Source organism: Cydia strobilella, chromosome 15 (genome assembly GCF_947568885.1).
Source record: "Cydia strobilella chromosome 15, ilCydStro3.1, whole genome shotgun sequence".
Taxonomy (NCBI): Eukaryota; Metazoa; Arthropoda; class Insecta; order Lepidoptera; family Tortricidae; genus Cydia; species Cydia strobilella.
In genome coordinates, this window is record NC_086055.1 from 16,726,753 (window position 1) to 16,748,695 (window position 21,943).

Sequence of the window (21,943 nt, forward strand, 5' to 3'; positions counted from 1 at the left end):
ACTGAACATTTGTCACCAGTGGGATGCGAGATCAGCTCCGACCTGTCTCTGTTGGATTACCTGCGCGTGAGCAATGATCTGCGCGGTACCAAGTACATGTGTCGTGAGGGCGGCTGCGGCGCATGCGTCGTCGCAGCCGCACGGCCCGGCGAGCGGCCGCATGCTGTCAATTCTGTAAGTAATGTAAAATTGATAGATTTAGTCCTTTTACACCTTTACACCTTTTGTTACCTAATTGAAATAACAAGTACTGGTTTCTATTAGCACGTCTTCTGATCTTACCTTTTATCAGATCAATTTTTTGAAAACAGACTCACTAAATTAGTAATGTTTGCTTTTCTGATGGACGTTTAGGTAAACGCGCGTAAAGCACTGATTATGTCGCTCTTATTTGTAAATTTCGTAAAGTTTGGACTGCTAAACATGGTAATTTTGTATTACACATATCCTGTACTTGACGTTTATCAGACTACATTTTTATTATTATGACTTTGAAGTATTGTAAATGAAAGTTAGAAGAAATCAATTTTCTTCAGTAATTACTTCAAAACAAGTGACAATTTCTCTGAAAATCGACTTAATTTCAACGTAATTTTGATACTTAAACAATCTACAACATTTGCTGAAACTATTTTTATACATCAATTTGTATAATTTACCACCATGATTTTTTGATGAATTTTTAAAAACTGCCCCTTCTTTTCATGCATTACCGGTGACGCACGTTCGCGACCTCATTATTAAAAGGCAAGATGAGAAGACGTGCTAATAGAAATCAATACTTGTTATTTAGATATTACGTAACAAAACGTGTATAATTTCAACGACTAAATCTATCAATTTTACATTTTTGCTCCAAAATCGACTACGGCCTCTTAAGTTCTATTATAGTGTTAGACTGGTTTATTTCTAAATGTGCAACTACCGACATACTTATGGGCATTTCTCAGAGGTGACGTTCGGTGCGTGACTTCGGTGCCAATTTTTATTCTCTATGGACATATGATGTTAAAATGAACAATAGGCTTAAATTTAAAAAATACTGGTGGTAAAGGCCTCCTTATAGACGTTTTCGCGTGTCCCGGTAGGTTCTCTGTAAACAGACCGCCTTGATGCATCAATGTCATATTTTATTATCTCTGAAAACTTGTCAAAAACTCGTTAAAGGCACAGTATGTATAAGTTACTCTATGGTTTACTAAACGGGCTAGTGCTGCACTCTGGTGGCAGAACATTGCAGTAATACCCCCTTTTAAGGATCTCATAATTGTCATTGTGAAAAAGTGATACAAAAGTCAAAATTTTGGAGACCCCTGAGGAGTGAGGACATGAGGGCGTTTACGCTGGCCGAATTGTATAGAATTTGTCACTTTTCGGCTTTTCGCACGCCAAATTAATTAGCACGCTGGCGGGCGGTAGTTTGGAGTTTGGAGCCCGTTATTCTATCCTCGTAAGACGCTAGGCAATTTTTGTGTTATTGAATTTCTAACTTTCTTTTATTACTAAGAGTTAAAACTCGATTTGAATTTGTACTTGACGAGGGCAAGAAACTAACACAAACGTATAGGTACTAGTAAATCTATATCACGTGTTTATAAATATGTAGGTATACATATTAGACACCGTTGATTACTGACACAGAAAGATTTTTTTCTCAAAGAAAAAAAAAATTGTACATTACTACTCGCTTCTTGCCGTCTGCTACCGGTCAGGTCAGGCTCTGTTGTAAAAATATTGCTGCAGGCTTTTGATATTTACTGCCCCAAATCGAAAATAAAGGTATTCTCAGGTTTTCAATATTGTGAGGTGCAATTTCTGTCACTCCAAAAATTCAAGGGATAAAAATCCACTGACGATCTTGGAATTTGATGAGGCCTTAAAATACCGACATAAGTACTTATGCAACGATTGGTGAAAAATTATTATGGTCAACTAGAGCGACGTATTACGTTAAGTAGGTAAGCAAGAATGTTATACTTATAAAGTAGATTTAGTCATTAATAAAACAGCTAGCTACCTTCTAAGAGAAACCACCAGCACCTAGAAAATACCTAAGATGCAGATATCAAAACTGCATCGCAATATTTGTAGCCAGCGGGGCTAAGATGGACGGCTGTCTATCATTTATTTTGTCACCATACCTGTCACACTCTAACAAGTACGTAAGTGCGAAAGTGACGCATGATATGACAAGTGACAAAAACGCGATCTTATCTTATTATTATGAGGCATAGAGTAAATTATACTAGAGCGGTACTGTCATAGTAAATTTTGTAACCCCAGTAAATTCACTGCCATCTGTCGACACACTTTGAAACTAAAAATGAAGATTTATAAAAATACGATAGAATGTATTTAAATATAGATAAATGTTTTTTTTTATTTGCATTAATTATTTTTATGATTTTGACCCATGTTCTTTCACTGATATGCGTTAAAATTGTTAAATAACAAACGAAACCGTCAACGCCATCTATACGACTGTAGGCCAAAACTAGTAGCGCCCTCTGAACGAGATTCAAATTTTCTTGATTTTCGAGGCACGTTTTTTCCTTAGACTGTATCCATCTATTACGGAGTTATATCTATCTTTGTTATGAGGTTAAAATTAAATGGTGCTAATTGCGGTCCAGCTTCCGCCGAATAAGCGGAAGATAGGTAATTTCATTAAACGTAATGATTATCACGGGAAACGTGTCCTAATTGAGAAAAAGCAAGTTATACAGGGTATTAAACTAATTTTACGGTTTACCTTATGTGTTTTAAATGTTATAATCACTCGCGCGACATGTTCCGGAGAGCCTCCATTTCTAAGCACATTTTAAGTTCATCATAGATGACATGACCAACGGTGAACTCAGTGAAGTTTAGCATTTAAAACATTAAAATGAATATTTTAAATAGATGGCAGCCGTCGAGAAATCGGAGATTATAAAAATAACTTATCGCAAAAACAAATATAAAAGGCGCATACTTTTCGACATTTGTGGGTTGCGAGTGTTGCGACAGTGAATAAGTATTATTTAGAAATTAATTAAAAAACTCTAAATACACGACATTAAAATGCCTATTTTGCGATGATGTGTCTGAGCTAAGTTATGTAATTGTATACCTATTATATTGGCATACTTTCATACGCCCCAATTTTATGAACATTAAGTACCTCTGCTGCCTTTGCATAAAATTGAAACTACTTGAAACTACGTCCAAAAGAGAGGTATGGGCACTGTGAATGACCTTTCGCTTTGTGTGGTAGGGCACAGGACAGCGGATGTCATTCCAGATCTAGAGCAGAGCCCAACTGGGGAAGTACCTCCACCTTACAGAAAACCGCAGCCAAATAACACTAGACCCTACTCATAGTGTTGTGTTCCTGCCTGCCGGTGAGTAAGGTTGCCAGAGCTCAACGAGGGAAAGGAGTGTTAGGGTCGGCAACGCGCATGTAACTCCTTTGGAGTTGCAGGCGTACATACAAGTAGGCTACGGAGACTGCTTAACATCAGGCGGGCCGTATGCTTGTTTGCCACCGACGTAGTATAAAAAAAAAAATTCCAGCCCGAAAATCGCGACATGCTAACCTAAAATGAAGTCTTGTGACATTATAAAATAGTGTAATTTACCCTATTACACACACAAACTTCTATATTCAACTAGTTAGTCAAATCCAACATGGATCCGAAAGCGTACTCAATTCAAATACAGATGTTTAGAACAATGAGATTATGAGGTCGTCCATACATTTATTATCCTCGAGTTGTGCGAGAAGCGATTGAAATTAAGAAGCACCCCAGAAATTTTAATAGGGAAGATGGTTTTAACTTATCGGCAACTTGAGGACCAGTGATCCAGAAGTTAAAGCCAAGGGATCTATCTTCGGATGTGTGCGCGGATGTTGTGAGTGTTGTTTGTCGGACTATTGACAATAATTAACTTTTATGTGTAGAGGGTGGTTTGAAAATGTGATGTCTACCTCAAACTTTAAATGCACTTTTCGTGAGGTAGTCACACAAATCTCTGTTTTGACATTTTGCTGGGACGTCAGTTAGCCGCGAACACGACCAGTGAAACCTGTGTCGAAACGTCGGTAAATAAAGGTAACAAAATAAATTCGCGATAGACCCGTTTCTAAATGCTAAACCAAATCAAATCAAATCAATATCTAATACAATAAATCAATAATATAATATACTTATTTATTTAGCGTAAATTATCAAAAAGAATAGAATTCAGCCTTAACTTAAAATTAAGTACGTGTACAATAATTGTCCCCACTGTTATCCGACAAAAGGGTAGTTGACAATATTTTTAATGCTATCAGTCGATCAGGTTTGTTTTAAGGATCAAATGTCTGTATCGGACCCATTGTTTTAAAGCAATACAAAAGTCACAAATGATGGTCAAAGTCTGGCATCGTCACTACTGCGCAAACACTAACACAAAATGGCAACACATTGTGACGTCATTGTGTCATTGCTTAGAAGCCGTTCCGAGTTTTATTTGTACCGTTTATGTATTTTGTTGCTATAAAATATTTTTTCTTATAGGAATCGAATGGTACCGTTATTTTTTTCCTATTAATTTTTTTTTTCTTTCGAAACAGGCATTTTTTTATTATTCCCATAATTTTTTTAAGTTTCCGATTTTTTGTGATAAATTGCTCATTTTCTATTTATTTCAAGTATAACAACTATATGCATAAACGCAATATTTCACCGACAAAATCGCAATTTTACTTATTTTCCATACATTCAAGATGGCTCTCAGTGACCTTGACGTCACGTTCACTTATCGTTTTGTTATAGCTATAGGAGCGTTTCGCGAGTGAAGTACAACTGTCGGATTTTGACTATCATTTCTGACCTTTGTATTGCTGGGTCCCATATAGACATTTGATCCCAAACACAAACCTGATCGATTGATACCATTAATAAACATTTGTCATCTAGCCTATTACTGTTATCGCGATATCTGCCTACACGATCCGACTCAATCGGAACTCGATTCGCGACACAAGCGATGGTTCACCTGATGGTCCACATTTCAGTACCTTTATGCAATAAACATAAAACACATTGTATTGGTTCACAGTGTCTCGTATCCGTCACATCGTGCCAAGATTGGGAGATAACCACCATCGATGACATCGGCAACCGTCTGAAGGGCTACCACCCGCTGCAGAAGACCCTCGCTAAGCTCAACGGCACCCAGTGCGGGTATTGCTCGCCTGGATGGGTCATGGCCATGTATGGGTAAGGGTTATCAACTAATGAAATATTACTTCTGGTATGAAACAATAACATACATTTCGCTAGTCGTGATGTAGATATGTCAAATACCTGATAAGAACCGGTTTTTTTAATAAAATGCAAATTATATTATAAAGTGTCTTATAATATAATTTGCATATATATTACTTCTGGTTGGAAACAATAACATACTTTCGCTAGTCGTGATGTAGATATGTCAAATACCTGATAAGAACCGGTTTTTTAATAAAATGCAAATTATATTATAAAGTGTCTTATAATATAATTTGCATATATATTACTTCTGGTTGGAAACAATAACATACTTTCGCTAGTCGTGATGTAGATATGTCAAATACCTGATAAGAACCGGTTTTTTAATAAAATGCAAATTATATTATAAAGTGTCTTTCGTACGTATTTATTTTATCTGACATACATTATTTGGTGACAGAGCGCTGGTGGCCTAGCGGTAAGAGCGTGCGACTTACAATCCGGAGGTCGCGGGTTCAAACCCTGGCTCGTACCAATGAGTTTTTCGGAACTTATGTACGAAATATCATTTGATATTTTACCAGTCGCTTTTCGGTGAAGGAAAATATCGTATGGAAACCGGACTAATCCCAACAAGGCCTAGTTTCCCCTCTGGGTTGAAAGGTCAGATGGCAGTCGCTTTCGTAAAAACTAGTGCCATTAGTTGCCAAGCGGACCCCAGGCTCCCATGAGCCGTGGCAAAATGCCGGGACAACGCGAGGAAGATGATGATGATGACATTATTGGTGATACGCCTAATTCGGTGATACAAGTTTTGAAGCATGACACCGAGGAAAGCCAGTGAATTAGGGCCTTTTAAATGGGCCGCCGAAGCTGTGAAGCCGTGAGGTCCCATTTAAAAGGCCCCAATTCATTATATAGCAGCTTTCCTGGGTGTCAGGCTTCAAAACTTGTATCACCGAATTAGGCGTGTCACCAAATAATGAGAGTACCTACGAATACCAACCAAGTGTTTCTGTTCCAATATAAAAGTATAACAAATTATGACTTAATTAATACCTCGTTTTGCAATAAATTCCTATACTAATATTATAATGCGAAAGTAACTCTATCTGTCTATCTGTCTTATCTATTCACGCATAAAGCGCTGAACCACTTTAGATGAAATTTGGTATGGAGAAAGTTTGAGGCCCGGAGAAGGATATAGGATTGTTTATATCAACCATTATCATCGTCATCCCACGCAGGCAAAAACGCGGGTAGAAGCTAGTATTTTTAAAAATGCGTAGGCATCTTTGCGTGAATTTCTGCCAATTTTTAACCGACTTCAATTTCATTGAAGGAGGAGGTTCTGTATTCAGTTGTGGCTATTTTTTTTTGATATCTGGTCAATTCAAATTTCAACACCATACCGAGGAATAGTCAGGTTTATCTAAGTATTCGTTTATTTGAACTTTATTGCACAAACATACATTAACCTACAATATGCTAATTAAACCATCAACCTTCTTTTTCACCGGTTACCTCACAATTATTTTACGAGTATTTAATTGCTCATATTAATATTTTATTATTTCAAACCAACACGTGATTCCAATACACCACCTAATTACTAGCCAAACCATGTAGTTGTACAGTCGCCATCATATATATCGGAGCAGCCAAGGTGCTCACAAATATCTGAACACGCACTCTAACGCCTAGACAATAGAGACGTGTTCAGATATTTGGCTGCTCCGATATATCTGATGGCGACTGTACACCGATTAGGCATTATCTTCAAATCGGCTCGACATTGCACAAAACACAAAGTTCAATGGACCATCGATGGACCTTATACCGTTACAGTAAGATCTAAAACTGGTCATTTGTTAACTGTTCCTCAAGCAAGGAAGTGAAATGATTCCTCAATTGACCGCTCCATTATGTATCAACGCCAGAATAAAACAATTTTGTAGATAGTTAAAAGTGCACGTACTTAGTTATTAAAGTTTAAAAACAATTGCAAAAAGAGTATTGAGAGTATCATTTCGTTCCATTTGGACTTGAAACTCTAGGTCCATGGGGTCCCAGCGCGCATAAGTTGTTTGCAGAAATCGCGAAGCGTCTGGTTGACGTAACTGGTGACCGAAGAGCTGGCGTCTTTCTCGCACAACGTATCAGCATTGCGATACAGCGGGGAAATGCCGCCAGCATCCTTGGTACAATGCCTCAAGGGCCTATTTTAGATTTAAGCTAGTTATTAATTTCGTTTACGTAGTACCACTGTATATATCTTGTATGTATAGGTAAATAAATTTGTGAATTATTGCAAAAATGTTTTTCTGTGGTCAAGGTTAATTTGCCTGTTTTGTAACGCGAATTGTTCAGATTCAACAGTTGACTTGCAGCTCATTAACTAGCATTTTTCAGTTTCGTACCCGTCGGGTAAATATCGGAATCCACAATATTGGCTCGTCAGTGTAAAATTGGACAAAAATAGGTATATGATCGAGGACTCTTCAAAGCAAGCATAAACAGGCTAATATTATTACTATTGAGCCAAACTTTTGCCCCTGCTGTTACATCCGGCAGCGTTTAGTAAATAATAAAATAATATTATTTATATGCAGTCTAAACTCTGCATTCGGTCTCCTTGGTTGGTTAGTTTGTATTATTCACCCTTTAGCTACAAATAAATAGGCATCCAAATGAGATTAAAAAAGTATATTTCTTTCCACGTCGATACATAACTTTAAAACTTGTTATAAATTGAAGGTATATCTCATGGATTTATATTCTGCCATATATGTTTTTAAATCACATTTACAAACGGGTCTATCGCGAATTTATTTTGTTACCTTTATTTACCGACGTTTCGACACAGGTTTCACTGGTCATAAATTCGAGATAGACTCGTTTGTAAATGTGATTTAATATGTGTTCAAACCGCGAAAGTTTAAAATGTTATATATGTTTTTAACAAAAAAACTGTGATGGTTATACATATTTCTGGGAATCTAATTCTGCAGTTTTAAATTAAACATAAACTTTTTCCTAGCCTCCTGCAAAGTAAACAGAAGCTGACAATGCTAGAGATAGAGCAGAGTTTGGGCAGCAACATCTGTAGGTGCACAGGATACCGGCCCATCCTGGAGGCCTTCAAGAAGTTCGCCAGCGACGCACCCAAGGAGGAAATACTTGATATTGAAGATCTCACCATTTGCAAGAAAAGCGGTGAAACATGCCGCAAAAGGTAAGCCTAAAGTTTCCTGCAAAATAAAGATAACTTTAACGTTCTGGAGATAGAGCAGTTTTGAAGAAGCAACATCTGATGATGCATTGGCTTAGTTTGTTTATATTGCTATTTGAAAGGGTCACTCACATTATTTAGACTGAATATTGTCAACATCTTTCGATCTGTACTCCGTACAAGGAAGTAGCGTCTTTTTACTACATTTTTTTTAATAGGGGCTATTTTGCTACCTGGATATTGACATTATGGAAAATATATTAAATCACATTTACAATCGGGTCTATCGCGAATTTATTTTGTTATACCTATTTACACACGACAAAATAAATTCGCGATAGACGGTTGTAAATGTGATTTAATATTAAATTTGTTCAAAGCGCGAAGGTTATAATGTTATATTATGGAAAAAATACACTATTTATTATATTAACCATAATATCTAGAGAGAAAAATGGGGACTACGTTTGTTTGTTTGTTTGACTTCGTTCCCTTTCGTCTTAACAAATGTTCTTTCTGTTCGTCAAAAGCAAGTGCAACGAAAGCGACTGGTGCGTAGTGGAGGCAGAAGACCTGAAATTACCTGAAAAAATAGAGATCCAGCTGAAAGACGGCAAGTCTTGGGTCAGGGTGCAGTTCGTTGCTGATGTATTTGAAGTGCTACGGAGGAAGGGAGATGATTCTTACATGTTCGTTGCTGGAAATACTGCTAAAGGTAAGGATTAGATTATTAAAAATGTTGACATATGGATAGTTCCGCAAATAATAGCATGATCAGAATCAAAGATCATAAAAATATTCTTTGAATTCTCGTTAGGACATGGTAGGATCCTATGTACCTGTAAGGATCGGAAACCATACCAACAATTTTGTTATAAATATTCTATGTTTTCAATTTTAGCAGAAACCTATGAAGTTGTACTAATCAGACGATTTCATTACAAAGGTTTCCACAAAATCATTGGTATGGAGTTTGAACCTGCGACTTCTAGTTCGAAAGTTGCAGGCCTGGGTGCCTAGCCAAGGTACTAATCGTTTACGCTGCGTAGTGAACGCGGCTTGGCTACCCAGTTAACTACCATATTAGTTAGCCGAATAGTTCAGGTCTATAAGTCTACAAATCTATGTGTTTTTTAGGATCCTACCCCATAGACGAATATCCTCGGATCCTCATAGACATCAGCAACGTTCAGGAGCTCAAGGGCTACCATTTCGACCAAAACCTGGTGCTGGGTGCCGGCAACACCCTGACTGAGACCATGGATATATTTCAGCAGCTGGCATATACGGAGGACTCCTTCTGGTATCTAGATAAGTTGAGGGAGCACTTGATGTTGGTTGCGCATATACCTGTTAGAAATGTAAGTGGAAGCTTCGAATAAGTACAGTCATGTATAATAGTTCTAATGCCTTAATAGCATACCTAACGGGTATACAATACGGGTTACTAATGTAAGGATTACCATTTCGACCAAATCTGGTGTCATCATCATCATCATCATATCAGCCGATAGACGTCCACTGCTGGACTTAGGCCTCCCCCAAGGCTCGCCACTCCGACCGATCCTGTGCCGCTCGCAACCACCGAATTCCCTCGACCTTCACCAGGTCGTCGCTCCATCTCGTTGGAGGCCTACCGGCAGTTCGTTTTCCGGTACGCGGACTCCAGAACCTTCCGGCCCAATCTGGTGTGTTGCACAGGAATATCCTTACAGATTAAATTAAGTCGATGTCCCAGTGCTCCGCAACCGCTTAACCCTGGGTTGGTGGGATGGTGCAAGTGGCGCTAAGTATAAAGTACTATAAGAAGTGTTTATAGGACAGAACAGAATGTATTTTTTTAACCTAATTTCAGTTGGGAACAATCGCCGGTAATTTAATGATAAAGCATCAACACAATAAATTCCAATCAGACATTTTCCTTTTGCTTGAAACTGTTGGCGCATACCTTACTATTGGTAAGTTTTTTTTTTCTTATTTCTGAAACATCAGCGTCTCATCTACTGCGTCGAAAAATTTCAACATATATGAAGAATGAAATTTTCCTTTTCCAAAATGAAAGTTTCCTTCATTTCCTATCCAATTTTTCTGAAGTTTCCAAGAACTTTTCCAACTTCTTTGAAACTTTCCGGAACTTGCCGTATTTTGTCAGATTCTAAAATGTCAGATTAGCGCGCGTAAGCGACGCTGGTTGAAATGCTTCACGAATCTCCTTTTTTACACACTTTTATTATTACACACTTTTATTTAGCTTCACTGCGTATTTACTTTTGTATATTATAGTGCTTCAAATCTTGCAACTAAAATTTGAACAACTTCCCGATATCTGATTCAGTTGAAATTTGGAGTACTGTCGTAATTCCGGTGACAATGCAATAATATGCTAACATGGAGGTGTTCTGATGATGCAACCGGTAGGTAGCCAAAGGAACTCCTCGATGGAAAACATAAACATACCAAGTTTATGCTCATTTGAAAGGTCTCAAGAAGTACTCGACAGACATGCAAATGAGAAGAAGTGCAGTCAGCAATAAGTGTCACAAAAAAAATTGTTTGACAGTTACTTGCTTGTTATCTTCTTTTATTTTCCTGAGTGCTATAAGAAGCTGAGTTTTACAGTACTGTAAATTTTTTAAGCCTAACCGTGAATCATTCAAAACTCTTGTAAATAATGATTTTATTTTTAAGAATTGAGTGACTTGTAAAATGTATTTATTTTACTAATAAAGATCTGTATATCTATATTAAATATATTAATAACGGGTCACTCACGTGTTTTAAGTCGAAAACGCTCGACATGTCACGTGTTTTAGACTTAAAACGCGTGAGTGACCCGTTATTAATATATTTTATATGTCTATGTCTCACGGAAGTTTTGTTATTAAAATCTGTATATCTGTATCACATGAAGTATAAATATGTTTAAATTTCAGTGAACCATTACGGAGTGCACACAGTGGTGACGCCTGAAGCCTTCCTCCGAGTGGACATGAGAGGGAAAGTCATCTTAAACGTCCGCTTGCCGCCTCTCAGCCGTTCATACAAATTCATATCGTTTAAGGTAAATAACCAGTCTTTGGGGACCTAGGGTCTAAACTCATGTTAGATGTCCAGTGCAATTCATTTTGTTGGGGCGCGAAATGACTTCTGAACAATAAAACATGTTAAACATATTAATAACGGGTCACTCACGTATTTTAAGTCGAAAACGCTCGACATGTTGCACTTCGTACCGAGTAGCATCATCAGGAGGTCTCATCTTGCGTCGACGGTGACATAAAACATGTACCGTAAACTAGGGTCAATTTTAATCACGGGAAAACATTGGCCATTGGTTAAGGCGCTAGAGTGCGTGTTCAGAATATCTGAATACGCCCTTTACCGCCTTGACAATACGTTTTCAGATATTTGTGAGCATCTTGGCCGCTGTTATATCTGATGGCGACCGTACCCTTATCATTATGATTCAACTTGTACCTATTTGTTTATTTACAGATAATGCCGCGCGCCCAAAACGCCTCCGCCATTGTCAACGCTGCGTTCCTATACAAGTTCTGCGCACCGCAAGACCACGTATGTTTAGCTCGTATGGTTTTCGGCGGGCTCTCTCCGCACTTCATTCACGCCAAGAATACTGAGAGGTAATTAAGAACCTGACCTTAGATTTAGGTAGACCTATGTCATTGCAGTAAGGTTTACGACAAAACCTACAATTAACTACGTAAGTATCTTTTAACCAGTGAGCAATGTGTCGATAGTTGAACATTGATTTCGACGTAAACAATTGGATATGGAGGAGACAGTTAAAGTATATATATTGGGGGATCTTCAGTATAATTTTCAATACAGGATTCCTGCTCCGTCTTCGTATTCGAACGCTTTGATATGTCGTCTCGTACCTCTGACTAATGGAAGCAGCTCTTATTACAGAAATTTCGACTTTAACTTTCAGCCAGAAAATTATTTGTGAATATGCCTCCCCATTTATCATTTAATTTTGATGCTGTTTTCTTTAAGAAACTATTACCTATATTCAGTCCCGTCCCCCGCCCCTATAGGTCTCCATCGCATAAAATTACTAAGTGCTGTAAAGGAGGCTCTTAAGTCCCCTGTTGCTCTGTCGTATTTTAGATGTTTCTCTCGCCTGTGTCCCTGAGCAGTTTTTTGCCTGGTGAGTTTGCTGTAAGAGGAATTATATTCAAACTTATATTAAGGTCAATGTGGAGAAGACCGTCTACATGCTCTTTCGTCGCTTTTAACTCTTGTGTTTACACATACTCGACTTACGGAAGATCGATAGAGCCGAAGGAATGAAGCTCTTCCTTTCTGACCGGCTAGCATGAGTTGCGTTCTCGCGCGCGAGCCCATACATACTTGAAGTCGCGCTAGAAGTATGGAGTCGCGCGCGAAACCGCAACTCATGCTAGCAAGTCTGACTGTGTCTAAGCGACGTATTATACGTACCTATGCTTGCATACCCCCCCCCCCTCCGGGAAATAGGCGTGATTATATGTATGTGCTATGCTTGCATATGCAAAGACTTGCCCTATGGCGGTTTTCCCAGTTATTAATTTTATATACCGGTCTTCCCAAATTTATTCATTAATTCGTTAATTAATGCTTCAAATATTTCTTTCCTTAAGGTTTCTCGTTGGCAGACAGTTGTTCTCCAACGACACCCTGCAGAGCGCAATCAAGGTCCTCATGCGGGAGTTGGTGGTAGTGGACAATCCGCCGGAACCTTCGTCCAACTATAAGAGAGACCTTGCTGTGAATTTGTTTTATAAGGTAACATAAAATAAATTAGGATCGTCTCTGATATCAGACATGAGAGCATTTTGTATCCTTTTGAATAATAATAATAACAATAAAAATGCGACATTTTTACACAGTCTCCAAACAGAAAAAAAAGAAAATGAAATATCTGACGACAGTGTGATTTGACTTACATACAAAAGACCAAAATTATGAAAACGACAAAACGGTTTTCAACATGGTGCTAGCTTGTAGGCAAGTAGCACTGGCTTTCCATCGGATTTAGATTTTAAGCCCCGTATGACTATCAGCATCAGCACACTCACAGCACAAAGTCCGGATATGACTATCGTCGTTCAAAAGCACAATAAATCAGCCGTAAAACTTAGGAAACTAGGTAAAAACAAAAATATCATTAATTTCATATCTACTTTAGAATCCAAAGGTTTGCTTGTGATCAATCTATCCTAATATTTTAAAAATTTTCTGACCTTTATCAATAGGGTCTTCTGTCACTATGCCCTGGTAACATCGTGTCCCCTTTATACGCTTCTGGTGGGATCGTCCTAAGCAAAACGCGTCCCGTCTCTACTGGCCGGCAGATATTTACCACAAACCCCATGCTGTGGCCCCTCAACCAGCCTATTGAGAAGGTTGAGGCACTGGTAAGTAACTATTATCTTATCAAACAAAACAGATCAAAAAGGAAAAAAAATCTAAGTAGTTAGGTATAGAGGTGGGGGTTAGGTAAAGAGCGTTTGAGGGAAAACCGACAGCACCCGGCCGGGCGACCTAGGTACCGATGGGCGGATGTGGTGGACGCTGATCTGCGCGAGCTCCAGGTCCAAGACTGGCGAGAAACGGCACAGGACCGGGATCAGTGGCGAACTGTCGTGTTGGAGGCCAAGACACACTGGGTCGCTGCGTCAGAGGAGTAAGTAAGTTAGGTTAGGTTATCTATTCAAGTTAGTAGAGTTGACGCGTGACCAGCCCTCTGGATCATATCTAGCACAGCGGATCAGCATTGCCATACAACGTGGCAATGCTGCCAGCCTTCTGGGCACGCTGCGAATAGACGGCGATTTGGGGCAAACTTTCTATTTATAGTTTATTTTTAAGTTTATTCTTTAATTTAGTTTGTAATTTTTATTTTAAGGTCTTTTATTGTAACTTTATATTATGAGAATATTTAAAATAAGAATAAAATGTAAATAAACAGTAAGTAATAAAGGTATGTCTATCTTTTCCCAGTACCCATAGTACAAGCTTTGCTTAGATTGGGGCTCGGATCACCGTGTAAGGTTTTTTTTAATTAACCGGGTTTGGTGTTCCTCCACTCGACCCGGGTCGTTTGTACTTTCCCGCCAATCCGGATAGAATGCGTCCAACTCGTCCCGCCATCTCCTTTTCGGTCTGCCTGCATGCACCCCGACCTGCAACGCCTATGGTGTTCATTGTAACCGTGTAAAGTTGTCTCCAAAATCCAAATATTTATTTTATTATTCATTTATTCATACATAGATCCAGTGCGCTGGTGAAGCACCGTTCACAGAAGACCTGCCGGCTCTCCCGCGAGAAGTATTTGGAGCATTTGTTCTGGCCAGAGTCCCAGTTGGCGATATTGACCAAATTGATGCCAGTGAAGCCTTGGTAAGTTACTCTTGTATGGTAACAATCTGCTTTTACAATCTATTGTATAATAATTCAATATTAGTATGGAATAATATTAACATATAAATTGCTCTGATAATTAGCTCAAGATAATATATATGTAGGTACATAATATTTACCATTCATAAGTGCTTGTTGCTAGTCCTATATGAATAAAGTATATTTGAACTTTGAACTTTACTGTCGTTACAATTTTAGTGCCTACTTCACTCGATCCCAGAATAAAATAACGTACTTGGTTGGCAAGTGGTTCAGTCTTCAGTCGCTGTATTTTAGACTATGAGTTTAATGACCAGTATATTCGCTATGAATTGCCAGGGACAATTACATACACTTAAAAAAAAACAAAGCTGCACAGTATAAAAACTTATGTATTCAAAATTGTTTTTTGCGAGTTGGCCTCAAGGACTCTTTCACTAGTCCAAAAAAGAAACATACAGTGATGTCCAACGTGAAGTCCTGAACTTGCATTGGCTGATGTGAGGAATGTAGGTTTCGACCAATCATTTACCTACTTAAAGTCTTTCATTCTCTTTCGTCCAAAATGGGTGGATAAATATGTCACAGAACAATAAAAAATATTAACTATGGAGATAAACAGCACCTGTTCTTAATTCCAGCATCATCCAGGCGTAGTAGCATTCTACTCAGCTAAAGACATTCCAGGCGTCAACTCCTTCACTCCAGGAGACAACCCTTTATTCCTCGCCCAAGAAGAGCTATTCTGCTCTGGTCCCGTCAAATACAACGGCCAAGTCATTGGAATCATAGTAGCTGAGACTAGAACTATTGCAGAACGAGCCGCCAAACTTGTTCAAGTCAGATACAAGAATGTTAAGAAGCCAGTCACTGATATAAAAGTAGCAAAGAAAGATACGAACAGGACTAAATTGGGACAAGCAGTTCCGGCTACCAGTAAAGGATCGGAGGTTACTAAAGTGATCAAGGGTGAAGAAACGATATACCAACAGTCGCACTTTTGTATGGAAGTGCTAGTGAGTGTGGCAAAGCCGACGGAGGAGGGTTTGGAGGTGCATTGCACTACGCAGCATATGGACGGGGTGCAGTATATGATATCGCGGGCTCTCAAGATACCGGAAAATAAGTAAGTTCTCTCTTGTCATCATCTTACTCGCGTTAATTTATCCTGACTTTTTGCCACGGCTTATACTATCACAAGAATTAGCGTACATACATACCTATGCACTTGCTTTTACGAAAACGACTGCCATCAGACCTTCCAATTCAGAAGGGACTCTAGGCCGTATTGTTATTAGTCCTGTTTCCTCACGATGTTTCCTTCACCAAAGTGCCTAGTCTTCGAATTTAAACTGTTGTGAGACATAAGTACTAACATTAAATAATTTTACGGTTTACTCACTTGTTTTTCGCGCGACATGTTTCGGAGAGTCTATAGGTCTCCTTTCTCAAGCACTAACAGTGCGAGCAGCGTTGCGAGCGCAAGACCTCCCCCAACTGGCTTATCAGTATGCGATACAAGGCCGTCGTGAACGCTGCTCGCACTGTTAGTGCTTGAGAAAGGAGACCTAGCAAATCTTGCAGGTTAAATTTGACCTACTTTCCTATTTCCAATTAAGCTAAAAATTTGCATACATATGTAAGTCGGTTGACAATGCAATATTATGGTACCATCGAGCTGATCTGATGGTGTAGACAAGAGGTGGCCATAGGAACTCTGTGATAAAACAACGAAACCTAATTGTGTTAGGGGTTTTTAGAATTGTTTCGATGGGTATTAGTTACCAGTGGAAAGAAAAGTACAGTCAGCGATAAAAGCTTTTACCAAAAATGAAATTTTTGCCAAAAACTTATTATAGGTTTTTGGCAAAAATTTAATTTAATGTATAATGCTTCTAGAATAGACATACACGTGCGTCGCTTGGGCGGGGCGTACGGGATAAAGATATCCCGAGGAAACCAGGCAGCGCTAGCAAGCGCACTGGTTACACAAAAGCTGAACCGTCCATGTAGGATAATATTATCCCTTACTACGCAGAGCCACGCTGTGGGGAAGCGGCTGCCATGTTCTACTAATTACGAGGTTAGTGTCCTAACTAAGTAGGCCTATATCATCCGTCCATCTGATCAGAGGTCTTTGTGGAGAAAAACCTTCGCTTACAAATAAAGATTAGGTATGTGATAAAAAAACCGGCCAAGTGCGAGTCGGACTCGCGCACCGAGGGTTCCGTACTTTTTAGTATTTGTTGTTATAGCGGCAACAGAAATACAATACATCATCTGTGAAAATTTCAACTCTCTAGCTATCACGGTTAATGAGATACGCCTGGTGACAGATAGACAGACGGACAGACGGACGGACAGACGGACAGCGGAGTCTTAGTAATAGGGTTCCGTTTTTACCCTTTGTGTACGGAACCCTAAAAACTAGCCTTGAGTTCGTTAACTTTAATACTCACCTGTTACTCTCTTCGTAATTCATGTCACCCGTGGTTTTTCATTTAGGTAGCAGTAGATGCTACAGGCAGAATCCAATACTGCAAGGAGAACCTTTACATGGACCACGGCTACGTCGTCGATGAGCCCCTGTTCTTGCCGACGCTGGACGTCTTCAATAACTGCTATGAGAAGGCGCGGTTCGACTATAAGGTGTTCAATGTCACTACGGATACTGCGAGCAACACGTGGTGCCGGTCACCGGGTAAGAGTAGCGAAACTATACTTGGATTTCATTTTTCTACTCATCGTCGCATACTTTAGACTCAGAGCTTGGCTCCTATAGTACTCCACCTATAGTGCGAGTTTTATGTATACAAAACGACTTACTTATTCATTTATTTTTCCTTTTCGATGTGCGCTCTTCTTGCCATATAGCATTATATAATGAAATAAATGATGTTTTTTCTATACAGTTCTTTTTCTGTGTTACAGGAACTCTGGAAGCTATTGCTTCAGCCGAACTCATCTTGGAGCGTATCGCATACGAGCTATCACAAGATCCTTTAGAAGTGCGATTGCGAAATCTAGACCCTGCCTATACTGATCTGAGAGAACAAGTAGACCGGATAAAAGCAGACGGACAATATGATGAAAGAAGAGCGTTCGTTGATAAGTTTAACAGTCAAAACAGGTGGAAGAAGAGAGGCTTGAGATTTTCTCTTCTGAGATGGCAGCCTTTCGGTGGACAATATTTTGATGTAACACTCTCAGTTTACCATGATGATGGAAGTGTTACTCTAACTCATGGCGGAATAGAAATGGGCCAAGGTCTGAATACGAAAGCTGTTCAAATCGCTGCATATTTTCTAGGAATATCTATTGATAAGATACAAATCAAGGGAAATAATACTATAATAAATCCTAATGGGTCTATATCTGGCGGTAGTTTGACGTCGATAAATATTGGGATAGGTGTTCAGCGGTGTTGTGAGGAGCTCTTGGTGCGGTTGGCGCCTATAAGGAAAGATAATCCTGGTGCGACTTGGGAGGCGTTGGTCAAGGCAGCATTTAACGCTAACGTGGACTTGCAGACGCATGGATTTGTTACGAGGGCTGATACACAGAAAGTGGACGTGTATGGTGTGACGCTGGCAGAGGTGGAGGTGGACATCCTGACTGGAGAGTGGGAGGTGATACGCGTTGATTTGTTGGAAGATGCTGGACAGAGCGTCAGCCCTGAGATTGATATCGGACAAGTAAGACACCTTTAAGATTTTCCGTCCCCCTGATTAGTTATGTATTACAAAACTTCTGTGAGACACATATTGAATATATTTTCACCACAACATGCTGGTAAAGGCTCTCTTGATTGTTCAAAAACTAATAACGGGTCACTCGCGTTTTTTAAGCTGAAGACGTCAAATCCCTGCATCTGCGCCCGTCCGCCACTGTGTGTGGCTCCTTTTGAAGCTCCTCTTCATGGATGAAATCGTGTTGAGCAATTTTTGATTTAAAAAACGCGAGTGACCCATATACTCATTTATTATGTATTACTTTAATTCTAGTAGTAGTAGTAGTAAATCACTTTATTGTACAAAACAAAAATTGTTAACATGAAATTCATATAAATTTAGGTACAAAGGCGAGCTTATCCCTATAAGGGATTTCTTCCAGCTAACCTTAGAGTAAATCAGTGGAAAATTCGAATTAGATAGATAGACAAACTTACAGAACGTACAATAATAATAATAATAACAATAATAATATATATCCGTTCTACATGACATTAAAGCTCTCCAAGGGGCCTCTACGTGTTGGATCTATATCCCCACGCAAGCCTATCAAAAGACCGGGATTTATAGGCCCGTGAAATCCGAGGAGATACAATAATAATAATTCTTAATTGCTTTCTTATTTCGTGGGGAAACACTTGACAATGCTTTTACAGTATGTGCCATTAAGGGCTTATTTACACATTGATTAGCGTTTACTGCGAGTTCATACATTTTCTACTTAACGCTAGTAACAAATGCATGAACTCGATTTTGACAATAATGAACATCTAAACAAGCCCTAGAGCGTCGTAATAATTTAAAATATATAAGGTCGAAGGAGCCTTCATCATGGGCCTGGGCTACTGGACGTGCGAACACCTGGTGATTGACCCTCGTACCGGCGAGGTGCTCACGGACCGCACCTCGAACTACCATGTGCCACAGGCCAGGGACATCCCGCAGGACTTACGGGTGTATTTCCGGAACAGGTCTTACTCGGAACCTAGAATCCTTGGCGCTAAATGTAAGTATACCGAAGTAATAAATGATAGATGACGACCGGTCTGGCCTGGTGGGTAGTGAGGTAGTGACCCTGCCTGTGAAGCTGATTGGTCCTGGGTTCTAATCCCAATAAGGGCATTTATTTGTGTGATGAACACAGATATTTGTTCCTGAGTCTTGGGTGTTTTCTATGTATTTATGTATTTGTATATATATCGTTGTCTGAGTATGAGTACCCATAACACAAGCCTTCTTGAGCTTACTGATGGGACTTAGTCAATCTGTGTAAGAATGTCTTTATAATATTTATTTATTATTTGTTTATTTATTTAATATTTATTTATAGATGTTCAGGATGATAATCAGTTTAATCATAAAGTCTGTAGTTTAATAGAAAATGTGATTAGGACAGAAAACCTATTCTAGCTACTTGTGGACGAAGTTAGTATTTATTATTTTATCACTGATCTCTAGCTTTGTACTTACTTAGTGATTTTAAGTGACCGATAAGTGTTTCTCGAAGAGTGTTACTTATAAATATTACTCTTTCCAATTAATCTGAATACAATATGTACCTACATTATTAACAATTTTCTAGCAATCGGCGAACCCCCGATATGCATGTCAGTGGCCGTTGCTTTCGCACTACGTGAGGCCATCGTCGCTGCCAGAAGCGACGCCGGAAAACCTTCCAACCAATGGGTCCAAATAGGTATGAACCACAGAGCTATAATGACGATAAGATAAGATATGATAAGATCGCGGAACCCCCGATCTGCATGTCAGTGGCCAGTAGCCATTGCTTTCGTACTTCGTGAGGCCATCGTCGCTGCCAGAAGCGACGCCGGAAAACCCTCCAACCAATGGGTCCAAATAGGTATGAACCACAGAGCTATAATGACGATAAGATAAGATATGATAAGATCGGGGAACCCCCGATCTGCATGTCAGTGGCCAGTGGCCGTTGCTTTCGTACTTCGTGAGGCCATCGTCGCTGCCAGAAGTGCCGCCGGAAAACCCTCCAACCAATGGGTCCAAATAGGTATGAACCACAGAGCTATAATGACGATAAGATAAGATATGATAAGATCGGGGAACCCCCGATCTGCATGTCAGTGGCCAGTGGCCGTTGCTTTCGTACTTCGTGAGGCCATCGTCGCTGCCAGAAGTGCCGCCGGAAAACCCTCGAACCAATGGGTCCAAATAGGTATGAACCACAGAGCTATAATGACGATAAGATAAGATCGGGGAACCCCCGATCTGCATGTCAGTGGCCAGTGGCCGTTGCTTTCGTACTTCGTGAGGCCATCGTCGCTGACAGAAGTGCCGCCGGAAAACCCTCCAACCAATGAGTCCAAATAGGTAAGAACCACAGAGCTAGAATGACGATAATGATGATTTTAATTTTATTTTCAATGACATTTAGTAAATTATTATTACACAAACTATTATAAGTAATTTGGTAATCAAATGCTACATTTTGATTTCAGATGGTCCATACACTAGGGAGAAAATACAGCAAAACACGGCTACCAAATTCAGTGATTTTAAATTTTATTGAAGTCAATATCCTTATCAATTTAAACTGTCGTGAGACATATTAGATTATTTTAAAACGGGTCACTCACGTATTATGTAATATGTTTGAGTCTCACGGGAGTTTTATAGTTAAACTCGGACTGTTGAGGTTGTATTTGTATATAGTTTTGATATCATTTATTGTCTATGTTTCATTTAGTTCCTTTTCTAGACTTCCATATTTAAATACTGAAGTATGACAGTTTTGAATGATTCACGGTTAGAGTCACTAGACTTATACTGATCGGGATATAGACCGTGATTACCTTTTGTATTGTTTTTGAGCTCCCGAAACATAACAATACATATTATGTATTAAGGTAATCACGGTCTATCCAGGTCAATATAAGTCTACTAAAGTATGTTTGTTTATTTATGTTTTACTGTCAGTTCGCAATAAAATCTGGTTCTACAAAGTCAACTGCCTAAGTTATTTATTAATTCACGGACTTTGGGGATAAAGTGGCACTTTTACAAGTTACTTCGTTCGGTTGACTTGAAGAGTTACGTAAATGAGTAGAGTTTAGTAATTTGGTATAATTTAAAGATATAAAGAAAGTATACAAGGCTGGGAATCGCACATTTATATACATTTTGTATGTACTTGTACAAAAATCTCGCTCAGCTAAGCTGTTTCCACTAGAGCTGCGTGAGCAAGGATAGGTAAATGAAGTATTTCTATTGGTTCATGACAAACACATCGCATCCTCGCACATCCCTGGTGGAAACACAGCCTTATACGGCTGTAACTCATCAAACTTAAAAGTAACTTT

General features: G+C 39.2%; 1 protein-coding gene across 1 annotated transcript; it reads left to right on the plus strand.

Moving 5' to 3' along the window:
• The first annotated feature begins 24 nt into the window (after positions 1-24).
• LOC134747628 (xanthine dehydrogenase-like) lies at positions 25-21,449 on the plus strand. The gene is made up of 18 exons (XM_063682232.1): positions 25-174; positions 5,089-5,249; positions 8,281-8,475; positions 9,003-9,187; positions 9,610-9,833; positions 10,328-10,430; positions 11,406-11,533; positions 11,968-12,113; positions 13,116-13,260; positions 13,731-13,892; positions 14,749-14,877; positions 15,519-16,003; positions 16,777-16,960; positions 17,383-17,578; positions 17,809-18,572; positions 19,422-19,614; positions 20,191-20,304; positions 21,083-21,449. The coding sequence occupies exons 1-18, from the start codon at positions 97-99 to the stop codon at positions 21,151-21,153; spliced, it is 3,663 nt and encodes a 1,220-aa protein (XP_063538302.1). The 5' UTR covers positions 25-96; the 3' UTR covers positions 21,154-21,449.
• Positions 21,450-21,943: the final 494 nt, after the last annotated feature.

What these genes read in the sequence shown, in the direction of transcription:
- LOC134747628 (XM_063682232.1), top strand. Translation starts at nt 97, where the DNA reads ATGTGTCGTGAGGGCGGCTGCGGCGCATGCGTCGTCGCAGCCGCACGG. An exon ending in CGCATATACCTGTTAGAAAT is followed by an intron (nt 9,834 to 10,327) that starts GTAAGTGGAAGC and finishes ACCTAATTTCAG; the next exon opens with TTGGGAACAATCGCCGGTAA. An exon ending in CATGTTCTACTAATTACGAG is followed by an intron (nt 16,961 to 17,382) that starts GTTAGTGTCCTA and finishes TTTTTCATTTAG; the next exon opens with GTAGCAGTAGATGCTACAGG.